Source organism: Amia ocellicauda, chromosome 18 (assembly GCF_036373705.1).
Source record: "Amia ocellicauda isolate fAmiCal2 chromosome 18, fAmiCal2.hap1, whole genome shotgun sequence".
Lineage (NCBI taxonomy): Eukaryota > Metazoa > Chordata > Actinopteri > Amiiformes > Amiidae > Amia > Amia ocellicauda.
In genome coordinates this window covers 10,787,971-10,814,134 of record NC_089867.1, presented here as the reverse complement: position 1 = coordinate 10,814,134, position 26,164 = coordinate 10,787,971, and the positions used below count along the sequence as shown (strand labels likewise).

At 36.1% G+C, this 26,164-nt stretch overlaps 1 protein-coding gene across 1 annotated transcript in view; it reads left to right on the top strand.

The window, feature by feature from the left end:
- The window catches only part of LOC136714096 (collagen alpha-6(VI) chain), a 42,323-nt gene extending 17,364 nt beyond the window's left edge, over positions 1-24,959 (top strand). The window contains exons 10-41 of the mRNA XM_066691407.1: positions 203-549; positions 984-1,062; positions 1,304-1,449; positions 1,964-2,056; positions 2,361-2,414; positions 2,514-2,585; positions 2,781-2,807; positions 3,604-3,648; positions 3,745-3,798; positions 5,429-5,491; positions 7,335-7,400; positions 8,978-9,031; positions 10,517-10,552; positions 11,818-11,880; positions 12,189-12,251; positions 12,658-12,720; positions 13,486-13,548; positions 14,242-14,292; positions 14,376-14,411; positions 14,510-14,572; positions 15,012-15,074; positions 18,560-18,595; positions 19,096-19,132; positions 19,272-19,288; positions 19,400-19,411; positions 19,691-20,260; positions 20,511-20,604; positions 20,866-21,528; positions 21,935-22,040; positions 22,153-22,322; positions 22,539-22,649; positions 23,064-24,959. Of these exons, the coding sequence (XP_066547504.1) occupies positions 203-549; positions 984-1,062; positions 1,304-1,449; positions 1,964-2,056; positions 2,361-2,414; positions 2,514-2,585; positions 2,781-2,807; positions 3,604-3,648; positions 3,745-3,798; positions 5,429-5,491; positions 7,335-7,400; positions 8,978-9,031; positions 10,517-10,552; positions 11,818-11,880; positions 12,189-12,251; positions 12,658-12,720; positions 13,486-13,548; positions 14,242-14,292; positions 14,376-14,411; positions 14,510-14,572; positions 15,012-15,074; positions 18,560-18,595; positions 19,096-19,132; positions 19,272-19,288; positions 19,400-19,411; positions 19,691-20,260; positions 20,511-20,604; positions 20,866-21,528; positions 21,935-22,040; positions 22,153-22,322; positions 22,539-22,649; positions 23,064-23,236 (3,590 nt within the window). The 3' untranslated portion in view covers positions 23,237-24,959. The remainder of the gene's footprint in view (positions 1-202; positions 550-983; positions 1,063-1,303; positions 1,450-1,963; positions 2,057-2,360; positions 2,415-2,513; positions 2,586-2,780; positions 2,808-3,603; positions 3,649-3,744; positions 3,799-5,428; positions 5,492-7,334; positions 7,401-8,977; positions 9,032-10,516; positions 10,553-11,817; positions 11,881-12,188; positions 12,252-12,657; positions 12,721-13,485; positions 13,549-14,241; positions 14,293-14,375; positions 14,412-14,509; positions 14,573-15,011; positions 15,075-18,559; positions 18,596-19,095; positions 19,133-19,271; positions 19,289-19,399; positions 19,412-19,690; positions 20,261-20,510; positions 20,605-20,865; positions 21,529-21,934; positions 22,041-22,152; positions 22,323-22,538; positions 22,650-23,063) is intronic.
- The last annotated feature ends 1,205 nt before the right edge of the window (positions 24,960-26,164 follow it).

Sequence of the window (26,164 nt, the reverse complement as noted above, 5' to 3'; positions counted from 1 at the left end):
TCCATTAGCCCAAATTGTTATTCCCCCCTTAGCCACCTCATATCAACCATGTTAATGAGGACTACATTTTTGAGAGACAGTTTATTGGAATTGAACTGTTATTGCTACTTTTTATTGCTTACTTTTTATAATGTTAACTGCATACTATAGTTCTATGTGACTGTTCTGTGCGACATTAACATATTATCATTATTCGTTCTAGACTGCAGTGTAGACATTGCTGTGGGTATTGACATTTCCAAGCAACCAGCAGGAACATCCTTATTCTCTGCTCAGCACCATCTCGAAGTGTTCCTCCATAATATAATCAGGAAAATTAACTCTCTTGAGAAGGTCAGCTGTACTCCCAAATCACAACTACAGATCAGCTTTGGCTTTGAACTTAATAATGTAGAAAATACATACCAGACCACATTCAAAGAGTGTAAAGATGATGACATTGTGAACAAACTGAAGACACTAAAGATCCGTGAGCCCTCTAAGCTCAACACAGCGTACCTACAGTCATTCTGGGAGAAGTTCACCCGCGAATCGGACGCAACTACGAAGGTCAGTTTCTGGGAGGTTATTATACTTTGCAATTGCAGGTAGTATTTAATTAATTGGATGGGATTAATCAGTTCATTTTTACATTAAATGGTTAGCTTTAGTGCCCTTTTATAGTCTCACACACACTTCAATTAATTTTCTAGTGAAACTCTAAAACATTAAAATGTGAATATTTGTATATCTATCATATACATCTTACACAATTTCAGTGATCCACTGTGGTGTAACATATGCCTACTCTTTAATCCCAAAATATATTTTTCCAGTAAATGTGTGTGATTTCATAGCCGCAACACATCCTTACTAAACAGTATTAAATGTTTCTCCATTTCCAGTCAAGTTTTAAGTTTAATATTTTTTAAGTACATGGCCATTCCCCAGTTTGCCTTAAGTTACTGATGCTGGTGATGATCAATCAAATTTACTTTTTATAGGTCTTGCTGATCTTTACAGATGGACTGGATGAGGATGTAGAGATACTTGAAGAAGAGTCAAAGAAGCTCAGACAGAAAGGTAGTGTGCTGCAAATTTGAAACAGAAATATATTGAGCTCTGAGATTAACTGGAGCAATATGTAATTTTTTCATGAGGAGTTGATCACACAGTGTTTAATTCTGGGTTCCTAGGAGAGAATATCATGCAACACCACTTTTCGCCACAATACTGGGTGTTAAAAACAGATTGTAAAAGATTTGTTGCAGGTTCACACTGCATGGACTCCATTTTAAAATACTTTCTTTATTTTTCTTAACAGGATTGGATGCTCTGATAACAGTTGCTCTGCATGGTGCCTCAGACATTGACGATCTTAAATACATTGAGTTTGGACGAGGATTTGAATACAAACCTCAGTTTGTCATTGGAAACCAAGCTATAGATACATCTTTATATAAAATAATTGTAGGTTTTATTTTTTCATTATTGGGTACAAAAGCACCACTTGATTTATTAGTAGCTTCAAATGATCTGAAAACATGTTAACTCTCAGTACCAAGTCTCAAACTCAGATCCTGGAGGGCCACAGTGACTTCTGCCTTTCATTAAAAATGCAGCTCTCAGTTACTACAGATATTTTCCCAATTAGGCATATATGACATTGTTTAAAGGTCTTTTGCAGTTGATGTTGTACAATATTATTTAGAACTGGCAACCTAGGGAGTACTGTCATAGCAGGAAGAATGTAACTGGGAGCTGGCTGTGATTGCCATGGCTGATGCCAAGCTCCTGTGGAATCAAATGGTCTGGGGCAGCAGATTTTAAAAGCATGCCTCTTCATTTTTGTGGTGGTGGTGGGGGGGGGGTAATTCCACTGGAAGTAATCAAAAATTAACAAAAACATACATTACATAATGTAATTCATGCTTGCTTTTGACATGTCAGGTAAGCTTTGATGCTTAACTGATCTCTCTTTCAGGATTCTTTAGCAGAGCGATCGTGCTGTGGAGTATGTTGTAAATGCTTGGGAAGTGATGGACCACTTGGGAAGTATGGACCCAGAGGACAAAAGGTAATATCCTTTTGAAAGTGTTCAAATAGTTTTATGTTTGAAGGTGCATAGTACAGAAACAATTTAGGCTTTAGATTAGTTGTAGCTAATTAAGCCCACATTGAGTACAGTCACTTAAGAAACTTAGACGTACTGGAGAGACTTCCATGGATGGATGGATGGACAAACGCACAGATGGAAAACTTGAAGCCTATTCATTTGACTGACTACGAAATGATTGGCAATGTTTAAGCCATAACATTCAAAATTCTGTCCCGTTCCTGTTACTGATTTTTTATGTGCTGCTTTTCTTTTTTCTTTTTAGGGCCGTGTAGGCTGGCCAGGACCCCCGGGCCATCCAGGGGAAGAAGGGACACCTGTAAGTTAATTCAGTTTTAATCCTTTAAAATCACTCAATCAATTTTTATTGTATATAGTCTTGAAGTTTTAATATAAATGCAATTGTCTCTTCTTATAGGGAACACGTGGGCCTCCGGGGCCTGCTGGCTCACCTGGTTCAATTGGGTGTGAAGGATTCAGAGGTCTAAAGGTAAGAAGTCACCAGTGTACAGAGCCTCTCTGTCATTAGCTTTGAATAAGGTTGCAGACTTAAAGACTAGAAATATGACATATGCAGATCTGCAATACATTCTCACTTGTGTGATGAGATAACATGTTTAAATGCGGAACATTTAAAATAAACACATGAATGCATTTTTTTAAATATGTTTTTTTTCGTTAACAGGGAGTCAGGGGTAGCCAAGGTGAAAACGTAAGTGTTCCTTATCCTAAATCGTCCTTGTTTGATTCCCTGGCTTACTCTGGAAGTGTGGAGACTCTGTATTCTTAATGGTATGGATATGTTCCTTCCATAATGGTTCTGCATTTCCAGTACAAATGTGGTTGCTAACCATCATAAGACTGACATTCATTTTTAATGTGCTTTTACAATTTCATAACTTATTTATTGTATTTTCACAGACCCCGAGTCTAATTGGTATTACCATAAAGTTAACACCCCCAATCTCCTCAGAAATGCAGCAATAATAAACATATTCCAGAAGCATTCTGGCAATCTAATTAGACTGCATTGTAATGTCACCCACTGCTAATTATGCAGTAAGACTAATATAACAAAGATGTGATCAATTTACTTACTGTGCTATATCTCTCAGCTTTGATATGGGCCAGCTGGCAACCCTAACAATAATACAAATTATACATTTAAAAATAAACTGGATAGGATCCTTGGATCACGTAGTTATTAATGGACAACAAACAAGCATTATGGGTCAAATGGCCTCCTCTCGTTTGTACACTTTCTTATGTTCTTATATCTGAAATCTAAAATAGAGTGGATAAGCATCTAAGTCTGTGCTAGATTCAAATGACAGTGCTTTGGAACCTTGAAGACAGTTAGAGTAGACATGTTGTTAGGTTTAATTTTAATTTAATTCGTGCTTCTGCCTACCAACATTTGTTTAATTTAATCTCACCTGATATACTCAGCTACACTCACTCTCAATACAGTCTGAGCACATGTTTCAAAATGGTCTGTGTGTTTCCAGGGAGAACACGGAGAAGACGGACTGGATGGAGTCACAGGCGAACAGGTGAAAATTATATTTTGGACCTGCATCCGATGCATGCCTAGCGTTGTTATCAAACACATTTACCAGTGTCCTTTCCTTTTGTTTTTCTCTGTTTAGGGTGGTTACGGAATACCTGGTGTAAAGGGAGCGAAAGGTGAACCTGGAAACTGGGTAACCCAACTAAACCTTCCTTTCCAGTCTATTTGTATGTGTTTCAATAGAGTAGTCAACATGGCTACATGATTCTGTATTTCTTTGTTTGATTTCATCACTTTTTAAATTACATATCATGTTATTCATAGTTTGGCTTTTCATTGTTATTGTTTATGATTTTTTTACTTTTCAAAATCTTGATAGATTTTGAATTCAGACTTTTTCTATGTAGTGGTTTTAACTCTTATCACTGGCCTATGTTTGGTATGATTCAGACAATAAACAGCAGAAAGGCTGTGATATTGTTGTCTCTGTGACAAAAGCAACATGTTCTCTACTGGCAGCTTGACATGTTTTGTTTTCCTGCCAGTTTTTTTTTTCTGACTACATTTGTAATTTCATTAACTCATATTAACTAATTCAATAACTCGTATTAATACAAAACAGATCCACTCTGAATATCCAGTTCTCAGATTCTTTGCCTTCTGTAGAATAAAATCAGGTTGGACCTTAAAAGATTAAAAGTTTTACTCCTGGCAATCACAAATGGTACATACAGTTAAATATAGCTTTCACAAATACTTGTATCATTTTATCAGTGAGTTTCCCTTCCTGTGCTAACTGAAACAGGTTTTGGTGTCTGGGTTGTTGGCCTTTGGATTACTGCGGAACTGGAATGCCTTGCTCAATGCTGAAACAATGTTAAAGTAATCTGAAAACGGAGACAGTCATATCTGACATTCAAGATTAGGCTGTTTTTTTTCCAGTATTTGCAAAAATAGCATGGGGTTTGGGGATCTGTTAAATGTTAACCTTTATATCACCAACAAAGAAAATGTCAACTAAATGTGATATTGGCATTTAAAGTCATAAAGTTCTGCAAATTCAAATATTCAAATTTGCTGTACTTCAGTGTGATACATCTGCACACTTAATGCTGCATTTACAATTTAAGACCAAAGACATGCGTGTGTGTGTATTTTGGAACAACGTGGCCTGTCTAAACTTTTGTTGATATTGTTTTTTATTATAATATTAGTATTTGCTGTAGTACATACGTTACTCCTCTGAAAACATCAGGATATTCTACTGCACCAAATTACCCATAGCTGTTTACATCTCCAATGCAATCTTAATATTTACACAATAGCAAATGGACAAACAACCAAAAAAAGACAAAAACAAACATTGTATCAAATACCTTGTTTAAAAACAGCTGCACGACCTTTTGCATGATTATGTTACATGTTTTTACAAGAATACCACACACAGCAAATAAGCATCACGATAATTGTACAGAAGCTCATGTCTCAAGACGTAGCTAGCCTACACAAAGTAATCTAAACTTAAAAACAAAAACAAATGCAGTTGCCTAACTATTTATTTCACCTGTCTTCCTCTTAATCCAAACCATGAGGGGCCAGCCAGGGTTTCCAGACACTTCTCCCAACATTCCCCTAGTGCTTGTGTTAGCGCAGATGTCCGCAGTTCTGCACAGATCTGCAGATAATTGCAATATGGTAGGATCCAAATTGCAGGATGATCAAGTCCTAAACTTGGGGGCACTCTGTTCTACATTCTTCTGCTGAACACAAATCCAGTAAACCACATTTGTATATTTGTATATGATATATTTTTCTCATTTTAGGGTTCTTATGGTGCAAAAGGTTCAGTTGGAGACAGGGGGGAGCCAGGCATACGAGGAGACCCAGTAAGTGAATGCATAAAAAAATCTGTAAGAGAAAAGCAAAATGCCACACTTCTTTGCTATGCTCAGTGTAAGCAGAATAGATGTGTTTAATGTTGCTTTTTAATGCTACCTTTTAATAAGTGAATGATAGTTATGCCACAGAATTGTATTGTACATGGGACTTAAAACAATCTGTATGGATACAATGATGATTTTTAAATGGTGTTATACTTGTAGTATGTATATGTATACATGTATATCAGAGGATAAGTTTAGTCTAGTATTAAATACACATTTGCATTGATTGGCTAAGTATGTGCTTAAGGACATATTTGTGGTCTTGTGGTCTTATTGAGTGGGTAGTGGGAATTAAAAACATGAACGACGATATCATACTGAAACTAAAACGACAGTATCACATAATTATTTAAGTGAATCCAAATGTATGTGTCGATTCCTGCCTTAAAATCTGTTTAACTCTTAATCAAGTCCATTTATTTCCAGGAAAAGCAGTGCTTTAATATGATCAGAATTATCTGAAATATATTTTAATTAGTTGTGTTTTAAACTTTTAAAGGTTTTTGGATGCATTACAATAGTTGCTAGTGCAGAGCTATACATCATAATATTGTGGTAACTGTGGTAACAAATGTTAAGTAATCTAAGTGGTGGCTGTGTACTTTTCCCCTCTTCAAGCCAATTTTCTTTCTTTTTTGTCTTTCCTTTTGTAATGCCAATTCTGACCAGTGCATCAGTAGGGATTACATGTGCAATAGATACAGGGGGTTGTGATTTATTACACAGCCTGTGTCACTGTAAATGGGACTTAAAGGGATGCATTAACTTTCAACCCCTTATATAATTGCAGCATTGTTTTTTTTATGGCAAGGAGTTTTAAGAGAATTGAGCTTTAATAACATGTTATACCGATACTGTGTGATCATATAATGCCAACCTGTAGTGTGTGAATTGTTCATTAGATGTGTGAATGTGAAGAACAAAGCAAACACCAAATAAAATAATAATGATCTGTGCATGGTAGTGTTGGCATCTGTAACATATTAAATGTTGGACACTAGTTTTGCCTAAAACCTCCTGCACCAAAAGCTTACAATGCACATGGAATACTAGATTTGCACTAAGTTAAAAAAAAAAATAGCATTGCATTGTACCTACCTGTTTTAGAAGGACAATTAATAATATGTTTTAAAAATCTATATCAAGGACACACTGGTTAAATTAATAGTCATAATGCAATACTCATTGCTGACATGGAGAGAGTTGTTTCATATCTAGCTGTTCATCATTTGTGGTTAATTTTGAGTTCCTTCAAATCACGCCCATTGTAAAGTCATCATATAACTCTTTTAGATCATGAACGCAAGGCTTCCTGTCATTTTGGAAGATTTTCCTTAGGTCATTTCCAGATTTGCCAGACTTGAGATTCAAACAGAAACAAGACCAAAGTTCACCTTCTTGTTTTGACAATTTGTTTTAACATTTGCTCTGAAGGCAAAATAGTACTATGTTACTTTTACAATACTTGTTGAGCGTGAATGTCTTCGGTTAAAGGCATCATTACAACAACAAGATTTGCAAATAACAACAACAACAACAACAACAACAACAACAACAACAACAATAATAATTATTAGTATACCTGTTCCACAATTCTTATTTTGTACTACATTAATGGTTTCCATCTCAGTAGGAAACTTACAATGTTTTGTATATGTTGTACATGTATATGTATAAGTTGTATATTATATGAACTGTTTAGAAATCAGTCATTATTATTATTATTATTATTATTATTATTATTATTATTATTATTATTATTATTATTGGTTTTTTTCTATTACAGGGGCTTCCTGGAACTGATAACAACAACCCTGGCCTTGAAGGAGAGAAGGGTAAACCTGGCCCCCCGGTATGTGAAATCTAATTAATCAAACATTGAAAATGGAGACTTTGCAAATCCTCACTGGAAATACCCACTTGGGGAAATTGCATTAACCTGCATGGAGCATTATTGTAAAGAATGCTAGAGGAAATGTGAAAACGCACAATCGATTTATGGAAAGATAATGGAAGCTGCACATTATAAGCAATTAGGAAAATGTGTGGTTTTACCAGGATGCATTTTGTCCAGATATTTTTTTTTGCACAGTGGTAAATGTGGATGGGCACATCTGAACAATTTCAACAACAAACACGCTTGAAGCTGTAGCAGAAGAGCAATTTATCTTGTGCAATGTTTACTGTAGTTTGTCTTGCAGCAGGACAATGACCCCACAGGAATGGGTACAAAAGCCAGAGAGTATTTTCAGATCTTGGAGATCAACAAGCTCCCAGGGCCTCACAGACAACCACTGGATCTGGGTTATTGTATTTACTGCCTGTGGGATTTGTGTGACAGATCACCTAAATTGTGGATACACCAGTATGGCACCCGCAGCTGGGCAAATCTTTCCATATCCATTGAAGGCGGCAAATTAAACAAGAGCTGGAAGATTACAAATGAAAAACAGCTAAATACTCTACACACACACTGCATGTTTAAGTACAAGAGCAATTTATTTTTATAAAGCAGGATGATCGATGTTTTCCAATGTTTTCCTTTGAGCTGCTGGAAGAACACTCTGATTTCCTCAACTGTGCAGGAAAGGAAATATGGGATTAAATCAGTCTGGTCCGAAAGCAAGCGACTTGTCATCGAAATAAAAAGCCTGCAATGCTCTCTGAGCCGAGCAAAAGATGAATGTATAACTCAGCTGGCCGGGTGCTTCATTACAGACACCCCTCAGTAAAGCATATGTTGTACTCCAGGTGTCCTTTTCAACCTATGAGCTCACTTATGCAGCCATGGGTTTTCTTTTTACAGTTTTTTCTCCCACATCATTCATTTCGTATTACTGTAATGAGAAACATGTCCCACATGCTCGCATTTATAGTCAGATATATGCAGAAAGTAATTCCAGCTGTTTAATAAGCCCTTGAGACTGAAGGGCTGAGTCAGTTAGACACAGGCCTGGATACTGCTGAGCTGCTTGAGAAACCCACTCCACTTCTGAAGTGCTGCAATGTTATCTCTGCCAGAGTAGACACACTCATGGTATGATTGATGAGGAAGCGCATTCTGTTAATTTTTTAGCTGTTTCCTGGGTTGTCGTAATTTTAGTTGACCTTACTGTTTTGCTGTTTGAAACAGCAGATCAGGCTTCCTAGAATAGCAACCTTACCTTGCTACTGATCCATAACAATACTATATGTTAACTATTAGCAGAGAGGTTTGTTGCTAATATTAACCAATAAAAAACTTTTAAAACAAACAGACTTTTTGTATTGGTTCAAAAAATAAAATGACTCCTAGAGGAGATGGAAAACATTTAGTGTGTGCTTTAAATGCCGGCTTATATAGAAGCTTAAATGTATGTGACAGTAGGTTTTGACGTTTGTGAGTAGAGTGCTACTGTTTCAGTAATTCTCCTGATTTGTTTCCTCAAGGGAGATTTTGGTGTGGATGGCAAACCTGGAACTGGAGGCCCTCCAGGACGAAAAGTGAGGGAAATATGTATCTGTACACTTGAACTTAATATTATCGTATAGGTCTTCATCTTTTACTAATCCATCTCTGCTCCTTCTGTTTTTGTTTTTAGTATACAGTTGTGGCATTTTATGTTTTTGATTTTAATACCAATCATAGCATGGTTAGTGAGTCATAACTAAGAGTTATTGTGGATGACTTTTTATTGTACGGATGAAAAGGTCATTTAAGCTGATATTCATGTCTCCTCTGTCCCGCAGTTTGTTTATTTTTTTATACCTTGATCTCCTAATTTCACACCAGCCATCACTCACATATTCTCAAGCATGCCCCAGGGAAACAAAACTAGCAAAAACCACACACACACAATTTGAAAAACAACAACAAGAAATGTAGCCATAACAATTGAAAGCAGTGAAGATAAAATGCACAAATGTTTAAAAATGTTTAAAGGGAGCATGGAAAATGACCTGCTATTATTTTATAACTGTTGATTATTATTCATGTACTCATCTTCATATTAATCTCTCCTCGCACACTCTTCTGTATATTTTAGGGTTATGTTTTTACAGGTGCAATGAGTTCAATGTCTTCTCGTTTTGTTCCAAAGCGAATTTCTCAGTTTTGTTACTTCTGTTCTTCATTAATTGTCTCAAGTGGTTTGAGAGGATAAATGTCATGCAAAGTGTTAGGATTTCCATGTAGTTTTGAAATGTGTATATATAACTTAAAAACATGTATCAACACTTATCGTTGGATTCATGTTTGGTTTGTTTTGTTTCTTGTTATATATTTTTTATCATCTGTATATGAAAAGTCATCCAAGAAAAATGTAGCAACCACCAGCACTGCATTTTAAGTTATAGAATAACAAAATAACAATCTAGGTTTGCTACAGTTGCCTCTTCATTCATAATGTTAGTCAGTGGGTATATTTTCACATATTTATATTGGGGGAACAGTTTTATAGGCAGAAGTGTTGGATATATCCCTACAGGTTCAGGTATTGCCACACATTTAAATATATTGCCTATTTTCAAATAAAAATTGCTTTAAAGCTTTATTATCAGCTGTTACTCAAATAAGTGGGCACCAGTGTTCTTTTGATTGTTTCAAGCTCTCAATGTCCTTATTTAACTGATTATTTACTTATTTTAAACTATTTATTCTTTCTGAAACATCATGTAACATTAGTAGGTTATAGACATTTATACAGCAACACATTAAATGTAAATTGCCAGATTAAGGATTGATTGATGTGAATGCAAGACTGAAGGAACTGGATGTAATTTCCTTCTTATTTTTCCCCCTAGAAACAAAATAATCATCCCTTGTGAACAATAATTATTTGACATCTGCTGAAGTCAATTTCATTCCGTATGTGAAGCTACAGTTTATATCCGTTTCAAAATACAAGTCGTCACTGATTAAAGTTTCTTTTTTTGTGCAAGGAAATTCAAGAATGCATTTAATCTTTTGTTTGTTTTGTGTGTTTTAAGGGCCAGGGAGGTCAAAGGGGACCATTAGGACCTAAGGTAATCTATATTATTCTAAAAGACTATGCTGTTTTTTAATGCATATAATGTAATCTAGATTAATTAACCTCAGTCCTTTCATTTACAGAATGCATTGATGGGAGGGAACATTTCTGCTTATGAGAATTTTATTTAGCCGTGGTTTGTCTAAACTCTAACTAGTTACGTTAGTAATAATAAATAAAACAAAATATATAGAATTAGAGACATATTTAAGGATTTTAATTAAGGAAGATTGTCTCCATCTTCTGCAGTGTAAGACTCCTGCTTTCAATAGCATTTCCATTTCAACTGCAATTAGTTTTGCCAACTGGTGTATGAAACGCAGGAAAGAGCATAAACACAGTAAGGCGATGGTGCAGCATTTGTAGGGATTGTCCATTTCAGTCTCATTAAACCCAACTGGGAAGAACCAAGTACTAAAATACTGCAAATGATCAATTTAAATCTCAAAACAACAAAGAGCCAGATTAATAAATGACCCAGGTGCCTCTTTTTCCTTTAATTATAAAAATATAGAGGGATGTCTCCCAGCTGTGTTTTTAGTTTTTTTTACTTCTCTAAACAGCAATTTGTAACTCAAATTTGGCTTCCTGAAAGAAAAAGTTCCTAGTTCACGTCATTGACTCAACACGACTGTTACACGCATTGAGGACTTCAGGAAAAATGACTCGATGCCGAGCACGGGGTGGGGTGTGCAAATGAACTGTTCCAAACACATCAAGGAAGGAAAAAAAAAAAATCTTTACACAGTGACTGCATAGCACTGATTATGCTAACATTACACTAAGGGTAATAATGGGGCTGACACACCATACCAGACAGGTATGTTGGCACTTCCTGAGAGAGAGCTATTATTGGATCTGCAAAATCTGCCTATTCCTGCAGAACTCAGAATCCAGGTTCAAAAGAAAACGGCACTGTTTTCATCACCTTTGTGTGGTAAAACAAGACCCCAAGGACTTAAACTGCATGTCTACAGAAATAGGGGAACCCTTAAAACAAAATGCAAGTATAGAATAAAGTTGTTTATATGGCTACAATATAAATGGGAGAAAAGGCAATGTTACGCATCCTTTTATTTTTGTTTTTGGTGAATATTTTTGTTGTAAACAGCTGTTTGATTTTGTATCAGGTGCACATAAAACGGCTGTATGTGGAGATTGCAAGACAGTTTGGACGGTTGGAAAATTAAGTATGCAATCCTGTGGTTCAAATGAATACCTTGAATAGACGAATGTTCTCTTCTTTAAATCTGCACTTAGGGCTCTACAGGACCTGCAGGGGAAACAGGTCCAAAGGGGGACAGAGGAATAAAAGGCCCACAGGTTTGTACAGAAGGGAAGGCGTAACTATTTATGATACTATGATAGACACTTACTTAAGAAGGGGCAGGATTTCTTGTAAGCCTCATAAAACGCCCAACATTTTATGGCTATGAATTATACAAATAGTCTAAACAGTACTATGACTATGAAAGTATTATGAGTACAAATGTTGAGTTTTACGATGACTAAATTGCATTAATGAGTCTTCTGGACAGATGACTACACTGAATAATACATTTTTCTGTAAAGCATGTGAAATGTGTGTGTATAATGTATACACGTTTATTTATGTATTTATTTATTTTCAGGGATCTAATGGAGTCGTTGGTGATAATGGTCCACAAGGAGAGTCTGGTATTAAAGGACCGCAGGTTTGAATGTTCTTTTCATCTCATTCTTTTACAGATGGTACATAAAATCATTCAAAATGCTGATATCTGCTCAGGATTGTGTCTTTTGTGCTAATGCAGAAAAGTTGGCATGTTCAATCTTGGATGCCACTGTACTTATGTGTTGATATATTTGTTTTGGGTTTTTGCAGATTTGGGGTTTTGCGTTACAGTTAGGGAGAATTCAATGCAGTGACAAAAGCTTAATTTATTTACCCATAAACCAAACTTTCATCTGTGTATAAAATGGATCTGCCTGAATTTATGAAGAAAAAAATGCAACAGCAAAACATTTGATCTTTAAATTAATAATATCAAGAAGAGTGAATTAACTGTAAAAGTTTGATTGATTTATTTATGATGTTAATTGCTTCATATGTTTCTGAAGGGCTCTCAAGGAACTATTGGCACAAAGGGAAGTAGAGGGAATCCTGGTGAGAAAGGTAGACGAGTAAGTATTATAACTGTCAACTGTCTGAAATATAAACACGTATTCTGCCATGTTTCCTAATATTTCTTCTGACAAATACCTCATAAAAAACCTCGCCATGCAAATTCTCATGATTTTGCTGTGTTTTACTGCATCCTTATTTGGGCAAGGTTTCAAAAAAGTCAAGGCCATCTGTATACTGCATACATAAAGTACATTATTTTTCATCGTAATTGTGAAGAGATGGCCATGAACTTTCAAACCTTTAAACCCAAATAGTTTAAAATATTAAATGGTAGAAGCTGCAACTAAGAACGCACCCTTAAAGTATGTTTGACAGCTCCATTTATGGCCTTGTTAATGTGAAACAGATTGTACTTGTTTTTAAACTTGCATGTTAAATGTCATGTCTTCTTTAATTCAGTTTTGTTTTGTTTTTAATACCATAGCAATTTGGAATCTTATGTAACATTATGACTTCATTTCTCACCCCCCACTGTTTTTCACCCTTTTCTGAATTTAATAATGCTTAAAAACAGGTTTCTACCTGCAGTAAAGAGCAATTTTATAAGATATCATGTCCTATTAGGTTATTATATATTTTACAGAGAGAAGAACCGACAAACCCAGGCAGTGTCTGAAACTGTATTACTTACATTTCGATGTGTGCTCCATAATAAATCTAAAACATGTTTCTTTAAAATATACTAAAAAACATCCAGTGTGTTTCCAGTTCCATTATGTCTCTGTAGAGCAATGGCTTCATTTGTTGTGTTCCCGGTACAGGGTGAGCCAGGAGACCCTGGTGTAAAAGGAGAGATTGGTCCCATTGGCCCCCGAGGGACACAGGTCAGGTGTTGCTTTCTCAAAAGACAATTAAAATGCTTTAATGTCTTTGCACTAATATGTTGCTGTTTATATATAAAGGTGTGTATAAGGCACTACCAGTACCTTGCAATCAGTGATTCAGTGAAAGTAATTAAATGGTTGAATGTTTTGCAACTATGTGGGGAAAACACAGGCCTGATTACAATTTTTTTTTTCCTGTCATGCATCATTTGGGCTCTCTAATTAGAACTAGAATTAGAATGTATATATTGAAGGTTGATTTTCATGTGACCTTGGCACCGAGCTATTCTTTTTTTGTTTTTTTGTTTTAAATGAAGTTATTTAACTTCCAATCAGCAAGTACATCAATGGCATTGGCTTGCAGTTGCAATTATTTTAATTGTTTTTCTGTTTTTTTTCACTTATGAACTCAGACTGGAGTAACGTAGCATTCTGAAATTGTGTATTACCGATGAACAAATGACTTTTTCAACTAATCAGTTTAGGATAGTTAGACTTGCAGGAACTCAGACCAGACAAGATACTGCTGCCCAACCAGCACAGCCACAACTCACCCCTGAAACCTACAGTGTGCAAGTGGCACAGCCTTGATTTGAACTGGCAAACTTCTCTTTCTTTTGAGTTTATATATCTATAAAAAAGAATATCTATTCATGTGTTCAAACCTTCATTGTATGCTTTTCTATTTTATAGGGAGAAGATGGTAGGGATGGATTTGGAAAACCAGGAGTCAAAGGGAAAAAAGTAATGTAATCTTATGTTTTGATTCATGTTGTTTCCCTTCTGCATGGAAAATAATTGACCACAAACATGTGTTTCTGAAACAGGGGGATGTAGGATTCCAAGGATCTCCAGGACTTCAGGTATTAAACCACCCATTATTTATCTTGCTCATTGAAATTAAATAGATTTGTTTTCATTCTTACCTCACATATATGCCTTTAATATGTTTGTTGTTAAGGGAGAATTTGGAGAAAACGGCATTAAAGGAGAAATGGGACAAAAGGGCAATCGAGGAAGAAGAGTGAGTTTTAAAATGTTTATGTACTGAGTGCACGCAAAAACATGCCACCTTTAGAGAACAAACATGATTAAACCTCTAACTTTCAAGACCGAAACCCACCATCTATGTAGGTACTTAACTTACCAATGGGATAACAGAAATATATTAATTTAATGTAGATGTCCAAGATGTATCACAGTTGAATGTGTATATGAGCTTTTATGGTACCATCACTAGAATATAAATCCCATTTACTGGGGACCACTTTTTTGATGCAGTAGGCTTGTTGTGATTTTGAACCAGGTGGTTTGGGCATGGTGTGACTGTGATGATGGATTGAATCCAAGGCCAAGTCCAGTAATGGTTTAAAACTGCGGAAGCTATTAGTAAAACATAATGATGTACAGTCGTGTCATGCTTACACTGTGATAATGACCGAAGTATTCTGTGGAATATCTAGGGCTCGGGGGGGCCTCCTGGTGAACCCGGCATTCCAGGTTCCAATGGACCGTTTGGACGCAAGGTAGGAAACTGGAAAGTTTTGTGAATTGTGATTTTGTGTGTACCTGCCTGTTCCAGCCTGAATTTAAATGGATGTTGTAAATATATATATATATATATATTATATATAATATATACATACACACACATTGTGAAGGATCAGCTTCCCTGTACTGACTAAACCTCTAGTTGCTTGCTTTTCCAGCGTCTCACTTGTCTCATCTAAACCCAGAAATACACACCCAGTTATATGTTGAAATGTCATGGTGTGTATTAAACAAAACCTAACCTGTCTTTAGGTCCCAACTATACAAAGATTAAATAAACTCACCAGGGACTAGGTCTGTTTACCTATGGAGAAAAAATAAATAAATGTTTCTTCACACAGCCACACCATGTTTCTCTTTTTCCTGTCGTTCCACTTTGTTCTGCCCTCTTCTTTCCCTTTGTTCTCCATGTGCTTTTAAGTGATTCTCACCAAATGTCTCCAATCACTCTATTAAGCCACTCCTCAATAATCAACCTTAAGTGCCTCTACCAACATGGCATCCTTGACTTCAAGTGACCTTCTTTTCCCAAGGTGGAGTGTACCTTCCTCAACCCCCAGAGTCCTAGAGCCTCCTAATTCACATCTGGGAATGTACACTCCATCACAATATATAAACAATAATCATTTTCAAAACACATGAGAGCATTTAAAAACACCCTAGTCAAGGGTTTATATAGGGTTAGACCTAGAAGCCACAGTGCTGGTGTGTGACTATGATGTTGTAGGAGTGACAGAAACATGGCTTACAGAAAATGATGGGAATGAATACAAGTTGAAAGGATACACAGTTTAGGAGAGACATGCAAAATCGAAGAAGTGGTGGGGTAGAATTATATGTCAAAAATGACATTGAGGCAGAAGAAATCAAATTAGATTCTAGTAACGAAACAGAATCTTTGTGGGTTAAACTTTTGAATAAAAGTGGTAGGAGTGTGTTACAGACCACCCAACTCAGATATTCAGAAAGATGTTGCATTGTACAATGTAATCAGGACTGCATGTAGCAAGGATGTGGCTGTTATAATGGGGGATTTCATTTTCCAAAACATAGTCTGGGAAAGACCAGTTGGGACTACAGAATCAGAAATAGAAATGGTTGAGATGGTAAATCTAACTATTTTTTAGATTTCTAACTCAATTTTCAGGGAATCAACCAGAGAGAGTGCATGCATTGATTTGATCTTTTCAAATGACCAAGACAGAGTCAGAGGGACACTAGTTAGAGAACCAATGGCAAACTGTGATCACAATATGGTTAGCTTTGAGGCCAAGTCTAAAACAATGGTCTACAATTTTAGAAAAGCATGAGGCAGCACTTAGAAGAGTTAGACTGGAGCACACAGAGTCAGTTGAAAGTGGATGGTTGTATTTTAAGAATATACTACTTGAGGCTCAGGAGAAATTTGTGCCAAAACCTAGCAAATTGAGGACCAAAAAACACTGGCCAAAATGGTTTAATAGAAGTATGCAAAAAAATATCAAGAGAAAGAAAATGTTGTATAGCGCATACAAAAGGGATAGAGCAAAACAAAATACAAAGAATATGCTGAACTGCAAAGAAATCTTAAGAAAGGGATCAGGAAAGCAAAGAGGGAAATAGAAAGAAACATAGCTCTTGGAGCTAAAACTAATGCAAATAGCTTTTTCCACTACTACAACAGCAAGAGGTCAATAAAGGAGGAAGTGAAACAGATAAAGGGCAAAAACTGAAGTATCTTGGAAAATGAACAAGATGTGGCAAATGTTCTAAATGAGTATTTCACAGGTTTTTACAAAAGAAAAAACAGATAACACGCTACAGGTTAACAACCAGCCCAGTCAAACCCTAAGAGAGATGAGGATAAATGATGAGATACTAAAGGGATTAGCAGAATTAAGAACAAATAAATCGCCTGGGCCAGATGGTATACTTCCAACAGTATTTAAACAAAATGAGGGAAATTATTTATAGGCCTCTAACTCAAATATTCCAAATGACACTTAGAACAGGGGATGTGCCCACTGACTGAAAGACAGCAAATGTCAAACCAATCCACAAGAAAGAGGACAAAACTGAGCCAGGAAATTACAGACCAATCAGTCTCACCTGCATCACCTGTAAAATGTTGGAAAAATGACTAGACAGAAAATAGAGGAGCATCTTAATGAAAACCATATTCTTGGAGATAGTCAACATGGGTTTAGACGAGGCAGATCATGTCTTACTAATGTATTACTAATGCAACTGTAGCTGTAGATCACGTGAAAACATATGATATGATATAGATTTCCAAAAAGCTTTTGATAAGGTTCCACACCAAAGACTGATCCTCAAATTGTAAGTTGCAGGCATTCAGGGTAATGTAAGTAAGTGGATTATGAACTGGTTGATGTATAGGAAACAGAGGGTGTCGATTAGAGGAGTTGCTTCTAACTGGAGTGAGGTTGTTAGTGGAGTTCACAGGGATCAGTACTAGGGCCTTTGCTTTTTCTAACCTATATTAATGATCTGGACTCTGGGATAGTTAGGAAACTTGTCAAATTTGCACATGATACTAAAATAGGTGGCTCAGCAGATACAATCTCGGCAGCACAGGCTATTCAAAGGGACTTAGATAATATTCGGTTGTGGGCCGACACCTGGCAGATGAAATTCAATGTGGACAAGTGCAAGGTATTACATGCAGGTAACAAAAATGTCCACTATAATTACACTATGGGAGGAATAGAAGTAGATGAAGTCTCGCATGAGAAAGACCTAGGAGTCTACGTGGACTCCTCTCTTTCTCCATCCAAACAGTGTGGGGAAGCAATAAAAAAGGCAAACAGGATGTTAGGGTATATTGTCAAAAGTGTAGAATTGAGAACAAGTGCAGTAATGTTCAGACTGTACAATGCACTAGTTAGAGCTCATCTGGATACTGTGTGCAGTTCTGGGCTCCACACTTCAAGAAAGATATCGCTGCTCTAGAGGCAGTTCAGAGGAGAGCAACCAGACTTATTCCAGGTCTGAAGGGAATGTCCTACTGAGAGACTGAGGAACTGAACCTTTTCACCCTGGAACAGAGGAGACTACGTGGAGACTTGATCCAAGTCTTCAAAATCATGAAAGGCATCGACCACATCAAACCAGAGGGGTTTTCCAGATCAGCAGGGACACACACACCCGGGGACACAAATGGAATTTGGGCTTCAAGGCATTCAAAACGGAAAACAGGAGACACTTCTTCACACAGAGAGTTGTCACAATCTGAATAAACTCCCCAGCGATGTGGTTGAAGCTGAAAATTTGCGAACATTTGAAAATAGACTGGATAGGATCCTTGGATCACTTACTTCTTAATGGACACCAAACGAGCATGATGGATCGAATGGCCTCCTCTCGTTTTGAACTTTCTTATGTTCTTATAATGTGTATCTATTTGTTATTGCAGCATTTGTCTCATTATCCTGACTGTTTGTTTTTATTTTGCTCTTAGGGACAGAAAGGACAGAGAGGAGTATATCCAATGCCTGTATGTATAATTGATCTTGTAAACACACTGGCACCAGAAATGTGTGTAGAGTGCTTTGCGCCTTGGATAAAAAAGATTTGTGTCACAAAAGACGATACCTTAGGGACTTGCTTACTGGTACTAAACAATTATGCCTTCTAATTTCACTCACCAATGTAGCAGTGGGGGCTGCTTTTTCCATAGCTGGCCAGTCTCCCCGGCTACTTTTTAACTTGTGAAAATGAATCCTTTTGTGCATTCATAATGTAAGGCAGTGCTGATTTCAGGGAACATTTGTTGCATTTTACCTAAAGTCTCACACAGTGGATAGATCCTAATGTTGAAATTCCATTATTATTGTGGGACATTCCAATCTGAAGACTGCAGTACATCAACACAGAAAATAAAATGACTACAGTCCTATTAAGGATAACTCGTTTTATACAAAGTGACTTTCCTATGCAGATACCATTTAATGATGTTCCTCACCTGACTCTTTCTTTTTACTTGTTCTACTTTAGGAGTGTCAGCTTCTCAGTTACCTACGCTCTTACTGTGGTAAGTGCCTTTTAAGCCTTTATTTAAGGCATCAGTATGCTTTATTTATATTGTTTCAGGCTTTAAATGCCACTTACTTTAGATTAAGGTTTAAAAAGTGAAGTTTATTCTTAGGTTAGGCATTTTTCATGTGTGATAGCCAAAGAAAGAATAGTTGTGGGATCTAATTTTCGTAATTATTTCACATTTGAGATTAGTTATTTTTGTTGCAAATTTAATTAGATATGACATACTTAACACATAATTATTTTCTTGTTTTTGTTTTAGCTTGCACACAGGGTAAGACATTTTGTATTCTTAAAAAAAAAACGTTTAAATATCTTTTAAAAGGATATGAATCTGTAGAATGTATGGTTTTGTCTCTGGAATCATTAATCAAATGACATCATATAATTATCACATGAGTGATATTAGATTATCCTTTCCCTTCCAAACACTTTAGGCAACATTGTCATGGGCCATCATAGAATTGGCATGAGTAAGCACAATTTCAATATATATTGTATACCTTACTGTGGAGTGCTTGACAGCATATGTACAGTTCAGGACACATATTAGATGTATTACTATAATTTGATTGTTATAATTTTGGTAATTTACAGCTTCATGCAACAATTCTCTTTTCACCTTTCAGACAGGGTTGGTTGCCCAAAATATCCTATTGAAGTAGTGTTTGCCCTGGATATGTCTGCTGGCGTGACACAGCAATTGTTCAACAGAATGAAGAACATAGTTTCTCTAATGGTAAATGACATAAACATCAGCGAAAGCAACTGCCCAATAAATGCACGAGTAGCGGTGTTATCCTACAATTCCAACGTGAATCATCTGATCCGCTTTGTGGACCATCGCAAGAAGAAACACCTACTGGAGGCCGTGAAAAGTATTGGCTTTACACGGTCCTCTAATGCACGGGACCTTGGTGCGGCCATGAGGTACATTGCAAGGAATCACTTCAAGCGCACGCGTCATGGATCTCTGGTTAAGAAGATGGCCTTTATCCTGAACAATGGACCGTCCAAAGACTTGGAATCCATAAATACTGGCCTTCTAGAATTAGGTGCAAATGACATCGCCACAGTACTCATTGCTCCTGCCGACCTTCCCAAACTCTCTGCTGCTTTTTCGGTAAGAAAGATATTGTATTTATTTATTTACTATATCAAGAAGGTTCAGGTGAAGGAAAAGAAACCAAAAGTGCCTTTACAAGATCATTGAATGAAGCCAATCAATTCACAAGCTGCTGTGCAATAATTTAAAACATCTCCTTTGCTTGGAGTAAATATTTTTTTTAAATGTGTTTTTGACTTGAAAAATGTGTTTTAAATTAAGGTATACATGTAAATTAAAACAATATTTCATTTTTTGTTTATGGCAGATTGACCGTAGCAAGTTTGAGTTTGTCACCATAAAAGATTTTCAGAACCCAAACAAGACTTTGTCCAGATTGCAAAGGTGTTATTTTTGCTATGGTAAGGTACTGTTTTTGCTATATTTTCCTGTCTTAATAAATAAGCTTTTAGAGTTAAACTTAATAAAGATGAATGATCTGAAGGAGAAGTTACCTATGTAACTAAAGCCATTACTGCATTGTTGTAGTTGCAATAAGTACCTGTATCTTCGTAATGTAAAAATAGTATTTCTCCAACATATAGGAATTGTGTATCTCAGCAAAAACTGATCATTAAAAAAACAAAAACAAACAATCATAAAAATACTTTCTTTCTTCACAGATTTTTGCAATCCAGATTCAGAATGCAGACGACAGCCACAAGATATCCCTATGGCCAGCCCTATTGCCAGCCAGGATATGGATGTAGCTTTTTTTATCGACAACTCCAAAGGAATGAATTGGCATAAAACTAGAATCTTTCTCCAATCACTGATGGATAATTTTTTATTCAAAACTGACCCAAGGACCTTCGAAACCAAAACAAGAGTGGCCCTTGCCATGCGTGGTGAAAGATGGGACCAAAACCCCGTATCAGTGAAATTTGATTTCAAAGAGGAATTGACCTTCAATGCAATTAATAGGAATATGATAAACTTGGAGTACAGGGAAGGCTCTTCTGGGATTGGACAGTCTTTGGAGTGGATGTTGACCAATCTGTTCGGAAAGCTGTCCCAACCCAAAACCACCAAAGTGATCTTTTTAATTCTCAGTGAGAAGACTGAGACTTGGGACCAGAAGAAACTGTCTGAAATGGCTCTCAAGGCCAAGTGTAAAGGGTTTGTACTTTTTGCATTGGTACTTGGGAAAGGTATCAATGACATGGAGGTGGAGGAGCTAGCTAGTCTTCCTGTCAGTCAGCATTCTTGTCAACTGGGAAGTATTACTGAGCCTGACATGGATTACGCACTGAGGTTTTCACTGACTTTCTTCAACCAGCTAACAAGTGAGTACAATAGTTGAATTTATGACCATCTATTTAAAGCCTTTTGGCAGACCTGTTTTACCATCATGCCCAATTAAGTTTAATTTAAGATTCACAGCTGTTGACAAATTGGCAAATTATTAAGATAGTGTTTTTTCTGTGAAAGAAAAAATTTTTTTTGGATCATATTATGGAACAAAAGGGAAACCTACATTGATATATGAGTGAAGCGGCAATTCAACGTGCATATCTGACACTTAAGATGCACATGGTTCTAAAAGTACTATTTTCTTTTGAACTGTTTCAGTTATTATATATGGAATACCCCTTCACACTCCATCTATAGTGCATTCATCATGGTCAAAAATCTGTTAACCTCCTTTGAAAATTAAGCTTCTTGAAAATAATTTTCCAATATTTTTTGCAGAGAAGTTCAATGCTTATCCTCATAAAGATCTTCAAACAAAGTGTAAACAAATTGATAACCTGGGGGTGGTTCAAGACGATGATGGACAACTAATGGCTGATGAAAGGCAAGTTTCCAGTTTTAGTTCCATTATATGCATTTATAAGAATTAAAATATTTTAATGAAGGCAAACACTTCTGTTCACAATAATGATCATATCTCATGGTATTTTCACCAGATTTCCAACTTTGACCATGAATGCAAAGACTGAAGAACCACTGAATTTAATTCAAACAGAACCTGAAACAAACCCAGAACCTATCAAGGAGGAAACACGTGTTCAGGATCCTGAGAAGATCAGTCTAGACGACAGGCAGACCATAAAACCCATTTCACATCTCTCTAAAAGTGAGAACTAAATATAGATTTGATCCTACGTGTATTGGATGTTTGTCATTTGTGTTCCTTATATTCTGCTTCCCTGTCTTTGTTTTATATAAATGATAAAATGTAGAATTAAAGACCTATGTTGGTCAATACATCCTAGAAGAAATTATAGTTCCAAATTTCCAACTTTGACCATGAATACAAAGACTGAAGAACCACTGAATTTAATTCAAACAGAACCTGAAACAAGCCCAGAACCTATCAAGGAGGAAACACGTGTTCAGGATCCTGAGAAGATCAGTCTAGACGACAGGCAGACCATAAAACCCATTTCACATCTCTCTAAAAGTGAGTACAAAATATAGATTTGATCCCACATGTATCGGATGTTTGTCCTTTGTTTTCAATATATTCTGCTTCTCTGTCTTTGTTTTATATGAATGATACAATTTTGAATTAAAGACCTATGTTGGTCAATACATCCTAGAAGAAATGATAGTTCCAAATTTCCAACTTTGACCATGAATGCAAATACTGAAGAACCACTGATAGATTTGATCCCATGTGTATTGGATGTTTGTCCTTTGTTTTCAGTATATTCTGCTTCCCTGTCTTTTATATGAATTATAAAATGTAGAATTAAAGTATATTGATCAATACATGATAGTTTCAAGGCTCCCAAACTGGCTTATGTTCTATTGTTTTACTATTTAATTTCCTGCTCCAATTTGCATGTCCTTTTACCTTGGTTTACTTCTACAGATCGCTGTCTACAGCAGAGAGACCATGGCAAATCATGCAGTGGATCCCAAAGGATAAGATGGTTTTATAACAAAGCCACCAACACCTGCCTCCCATTCAGGTTTGGTGGCTGTGGTGGTAATGGCAATAGATTTATGACAAAAAAATGGTGTCTTCACATATGTGCTTCGTAAAGTATGTATGACAAAACGGTGAATTATAAGAACGGGTGCTGGGTTAGGTTTTGTTATAAAAAAAAAAATTGTAGAAAGTCTTACTTAACAAGAACCCAAGTAAAAAATGCAAGTTTTAAGATTTGAAGAGAAAAAAATAATTGAATGACATTGGTTTGTCTCCATATTAAAAACCTTTTACATATGCTATCACAGTGTAGGACTGAGAATTAGTAGTATTTTAATGAACAAAAAAAACCTCATGTATCATTTTATAAATGTAAAGGGATTTCCTGTGTTTGTATAGTTTAATACTGTATTTTCATTTTTATTAGTCTTTTAGTCATCATTTAAAGGTTACACTTCTGTAAGGCATTACAGTAATTCATAAACTCATATTAACTCTTTTCTGTTTTTCTAAATGATAAACACTGAGGCAACTTATGTTACTGTTGCTTCTAGCATAAAAAGGGAATCATTCAGTCAATTAAAAACAAAAATTGTGACCGGGAGATTTTTATTTCTAATGCAAGAATATTATTTTCACATGTGTCTTGGGAGGGTAGTACAGATTTGGTCAAACAAAAACATTCTGCTTAGTCAAGTTTCTCTCCATTATAATTAGTTGTAAGCTGGAGATGAGACGAGGTGCTGTACAATATACTGATAATGTGGGTTGGTGAAATTATACCTGAGCCTTAAATTCAATATTGCTGGCTACATATTTACAGTGTATTTGCTGTGTCCCAGAGTTATAAGCCTCTGTATCTAAATTAAATTCAAGTTTGACTCTTCTTAGCTGTGTACAACCCTTCAGTCAGTGACTATATAATACAGCTGTCTTGAGTCACCGCTCATCTCCTTTCTTTGGCATAACTGTGCAGAATCTGGAACAAATCTTGTATTAAACCATCTGATACACCTATTCTGTGGCCTGTATTCTAATATAAGGTGGTACTATAACAGTGTGCTTTTCTATACATGGTGCTAATGTACACTGTGAGATTTGGGTGTTGTCCACTTCAGTGTGAAGGAAATATACCTGTATAACTGCTACTACAGTACTTTCCATTGGAGTCCTCAAGGGGGCAATAGGTCAAATGGGTGTGACCTGGAACTTAGACTACCTGAAGTATACTGGGGCAATACAGGTTTTACCATGACAATTAATGTTTGTTTGAGGAAGAGGAATTAGCTAGATTTGAGATATGGACCCATCTGATAGGACTTATTTTCATAAGTTAAAGGAATAAAAAAGCATTGATATCTAGCGGGGTTTGGACAATAGGCTTAAATTGAAATTTTAGTCCTAGAGGCTCATAAAGGGGATTTAGTACAAAGCCTCTGCTGGGAAACAAGTATATGGGTCAAGTAGCTTGGAGTTTGCTGGATAAAATCTATTCTGGGCCACATGCCGAAGAGGGTAAGGACCATCTACTGACAGCCTGCAGTTTGTGAAGCAATTTTTTGGGCCTTCCCGAGAAGTGAAGCCTGCATTTCTTGAGACTTTTTGCTGGAGTGGTTTTTGGCCTCCATGACACCGAACTGTTCCCAGAGGCAGTGTGGGGGACAAATGGAATGGAATCTTGAATCATTATCAGACAGAATGTTTGTATGCTATTGTCACATAAAGTTTACTTGGAAATAATTCCACATCCTAAAACACCAAATTGAACAAGTCTTTACTTTTTTAATTGTGCTGATATGTTTTTGAAGAAATAAAATAAAAAGAGTTTTAAATGCTGTTTTTAACTGTTTTTGAGAAGACCTTAATATTTGCTTTGATTTTATTAAGGCATTTATACTAAATTGTGAAAGACACTGTGACAACCATAACATGTTCCTTTTCTTTTTATATATGTTAACTAAACATTTCTTATTCTGTAACAAAATGCACATTTAAACATTAACTTTCCCAAAATATAGCTAAAAGTGTTTTCTCACAATTGTTGTGTTAGGAGCTGAATTTGAAATTGGGCGAAAAGCTTTCGAAATCAACTTAATGTGAACTAACTTGACTTCAGAATTGTGCTCAATAAGTCTTCTATGGCAAATAAAAGCATAATTCTTAACCAAATATTTAAAAGAAAAACACTTGAAGTTGTAGCTAAAATAACTGAATTGCCAAGAACAACAATTCAGAAAAGATAAACTGCCAAATGGCTTACAAAATCTATTTTAATTACATTTGGGCACCGTTTCTGCTGCACTAAACACTACAGTGTGCAGAACTTGTGTGTCCACTCAAGAGGATTACTCCTTTAACTTAAGTGGTTTCACACAATTCATAAAAATCATAAATTATTTTAAATGAGTATCAGAAGTCCAGTGTCCTTAGGTTATTTACACAAGAACCAATTAGAAAATCTTGTAAAATCTAGTTTTTTTTTTTTATTGTTTGTTTAGATTTACCATTCTGGAAGTAGTTGAAACTATTTCACAATTTTCATCATCTTCAGAACTACTTCTGTTATACCTGCAGCCTCCAGAGAAAGGGACCCCAGTTCAAATCTGAGCCGTGAGATCTGGCGACAGTGACTACGTGGTATAGTCAAGGACATATGCAGGCATTGATAACTTACAATAAATTGTAGTTTACAATTCCACATTTTCATATTAAAAGGGGGAACAGTACAACCCACGAGAACATCCTCTCCAACAAGATATAATGATTGGAGCTGAATCGTGTAATTTAATCTTGAGTACTTAAGGTACAAGTGTTTCAGATGTCCGTGAACATGGTAATCGCTCAAGAAAAATTGCCCGGGGGGTCATTTCCTGTTAATGATAGAAAGATGATTCTCATAATTAACCGCAGCCAACGCCAAACCACCTCATTAAACTGCAGTTGACCAATGATCGTGATAGAAGGTGCCAAAAAGGATTGGGGAGTCGATCACAAAAGAATCAATTCGTTATATTGATATGATATAGGCATGCTCAGCTCAG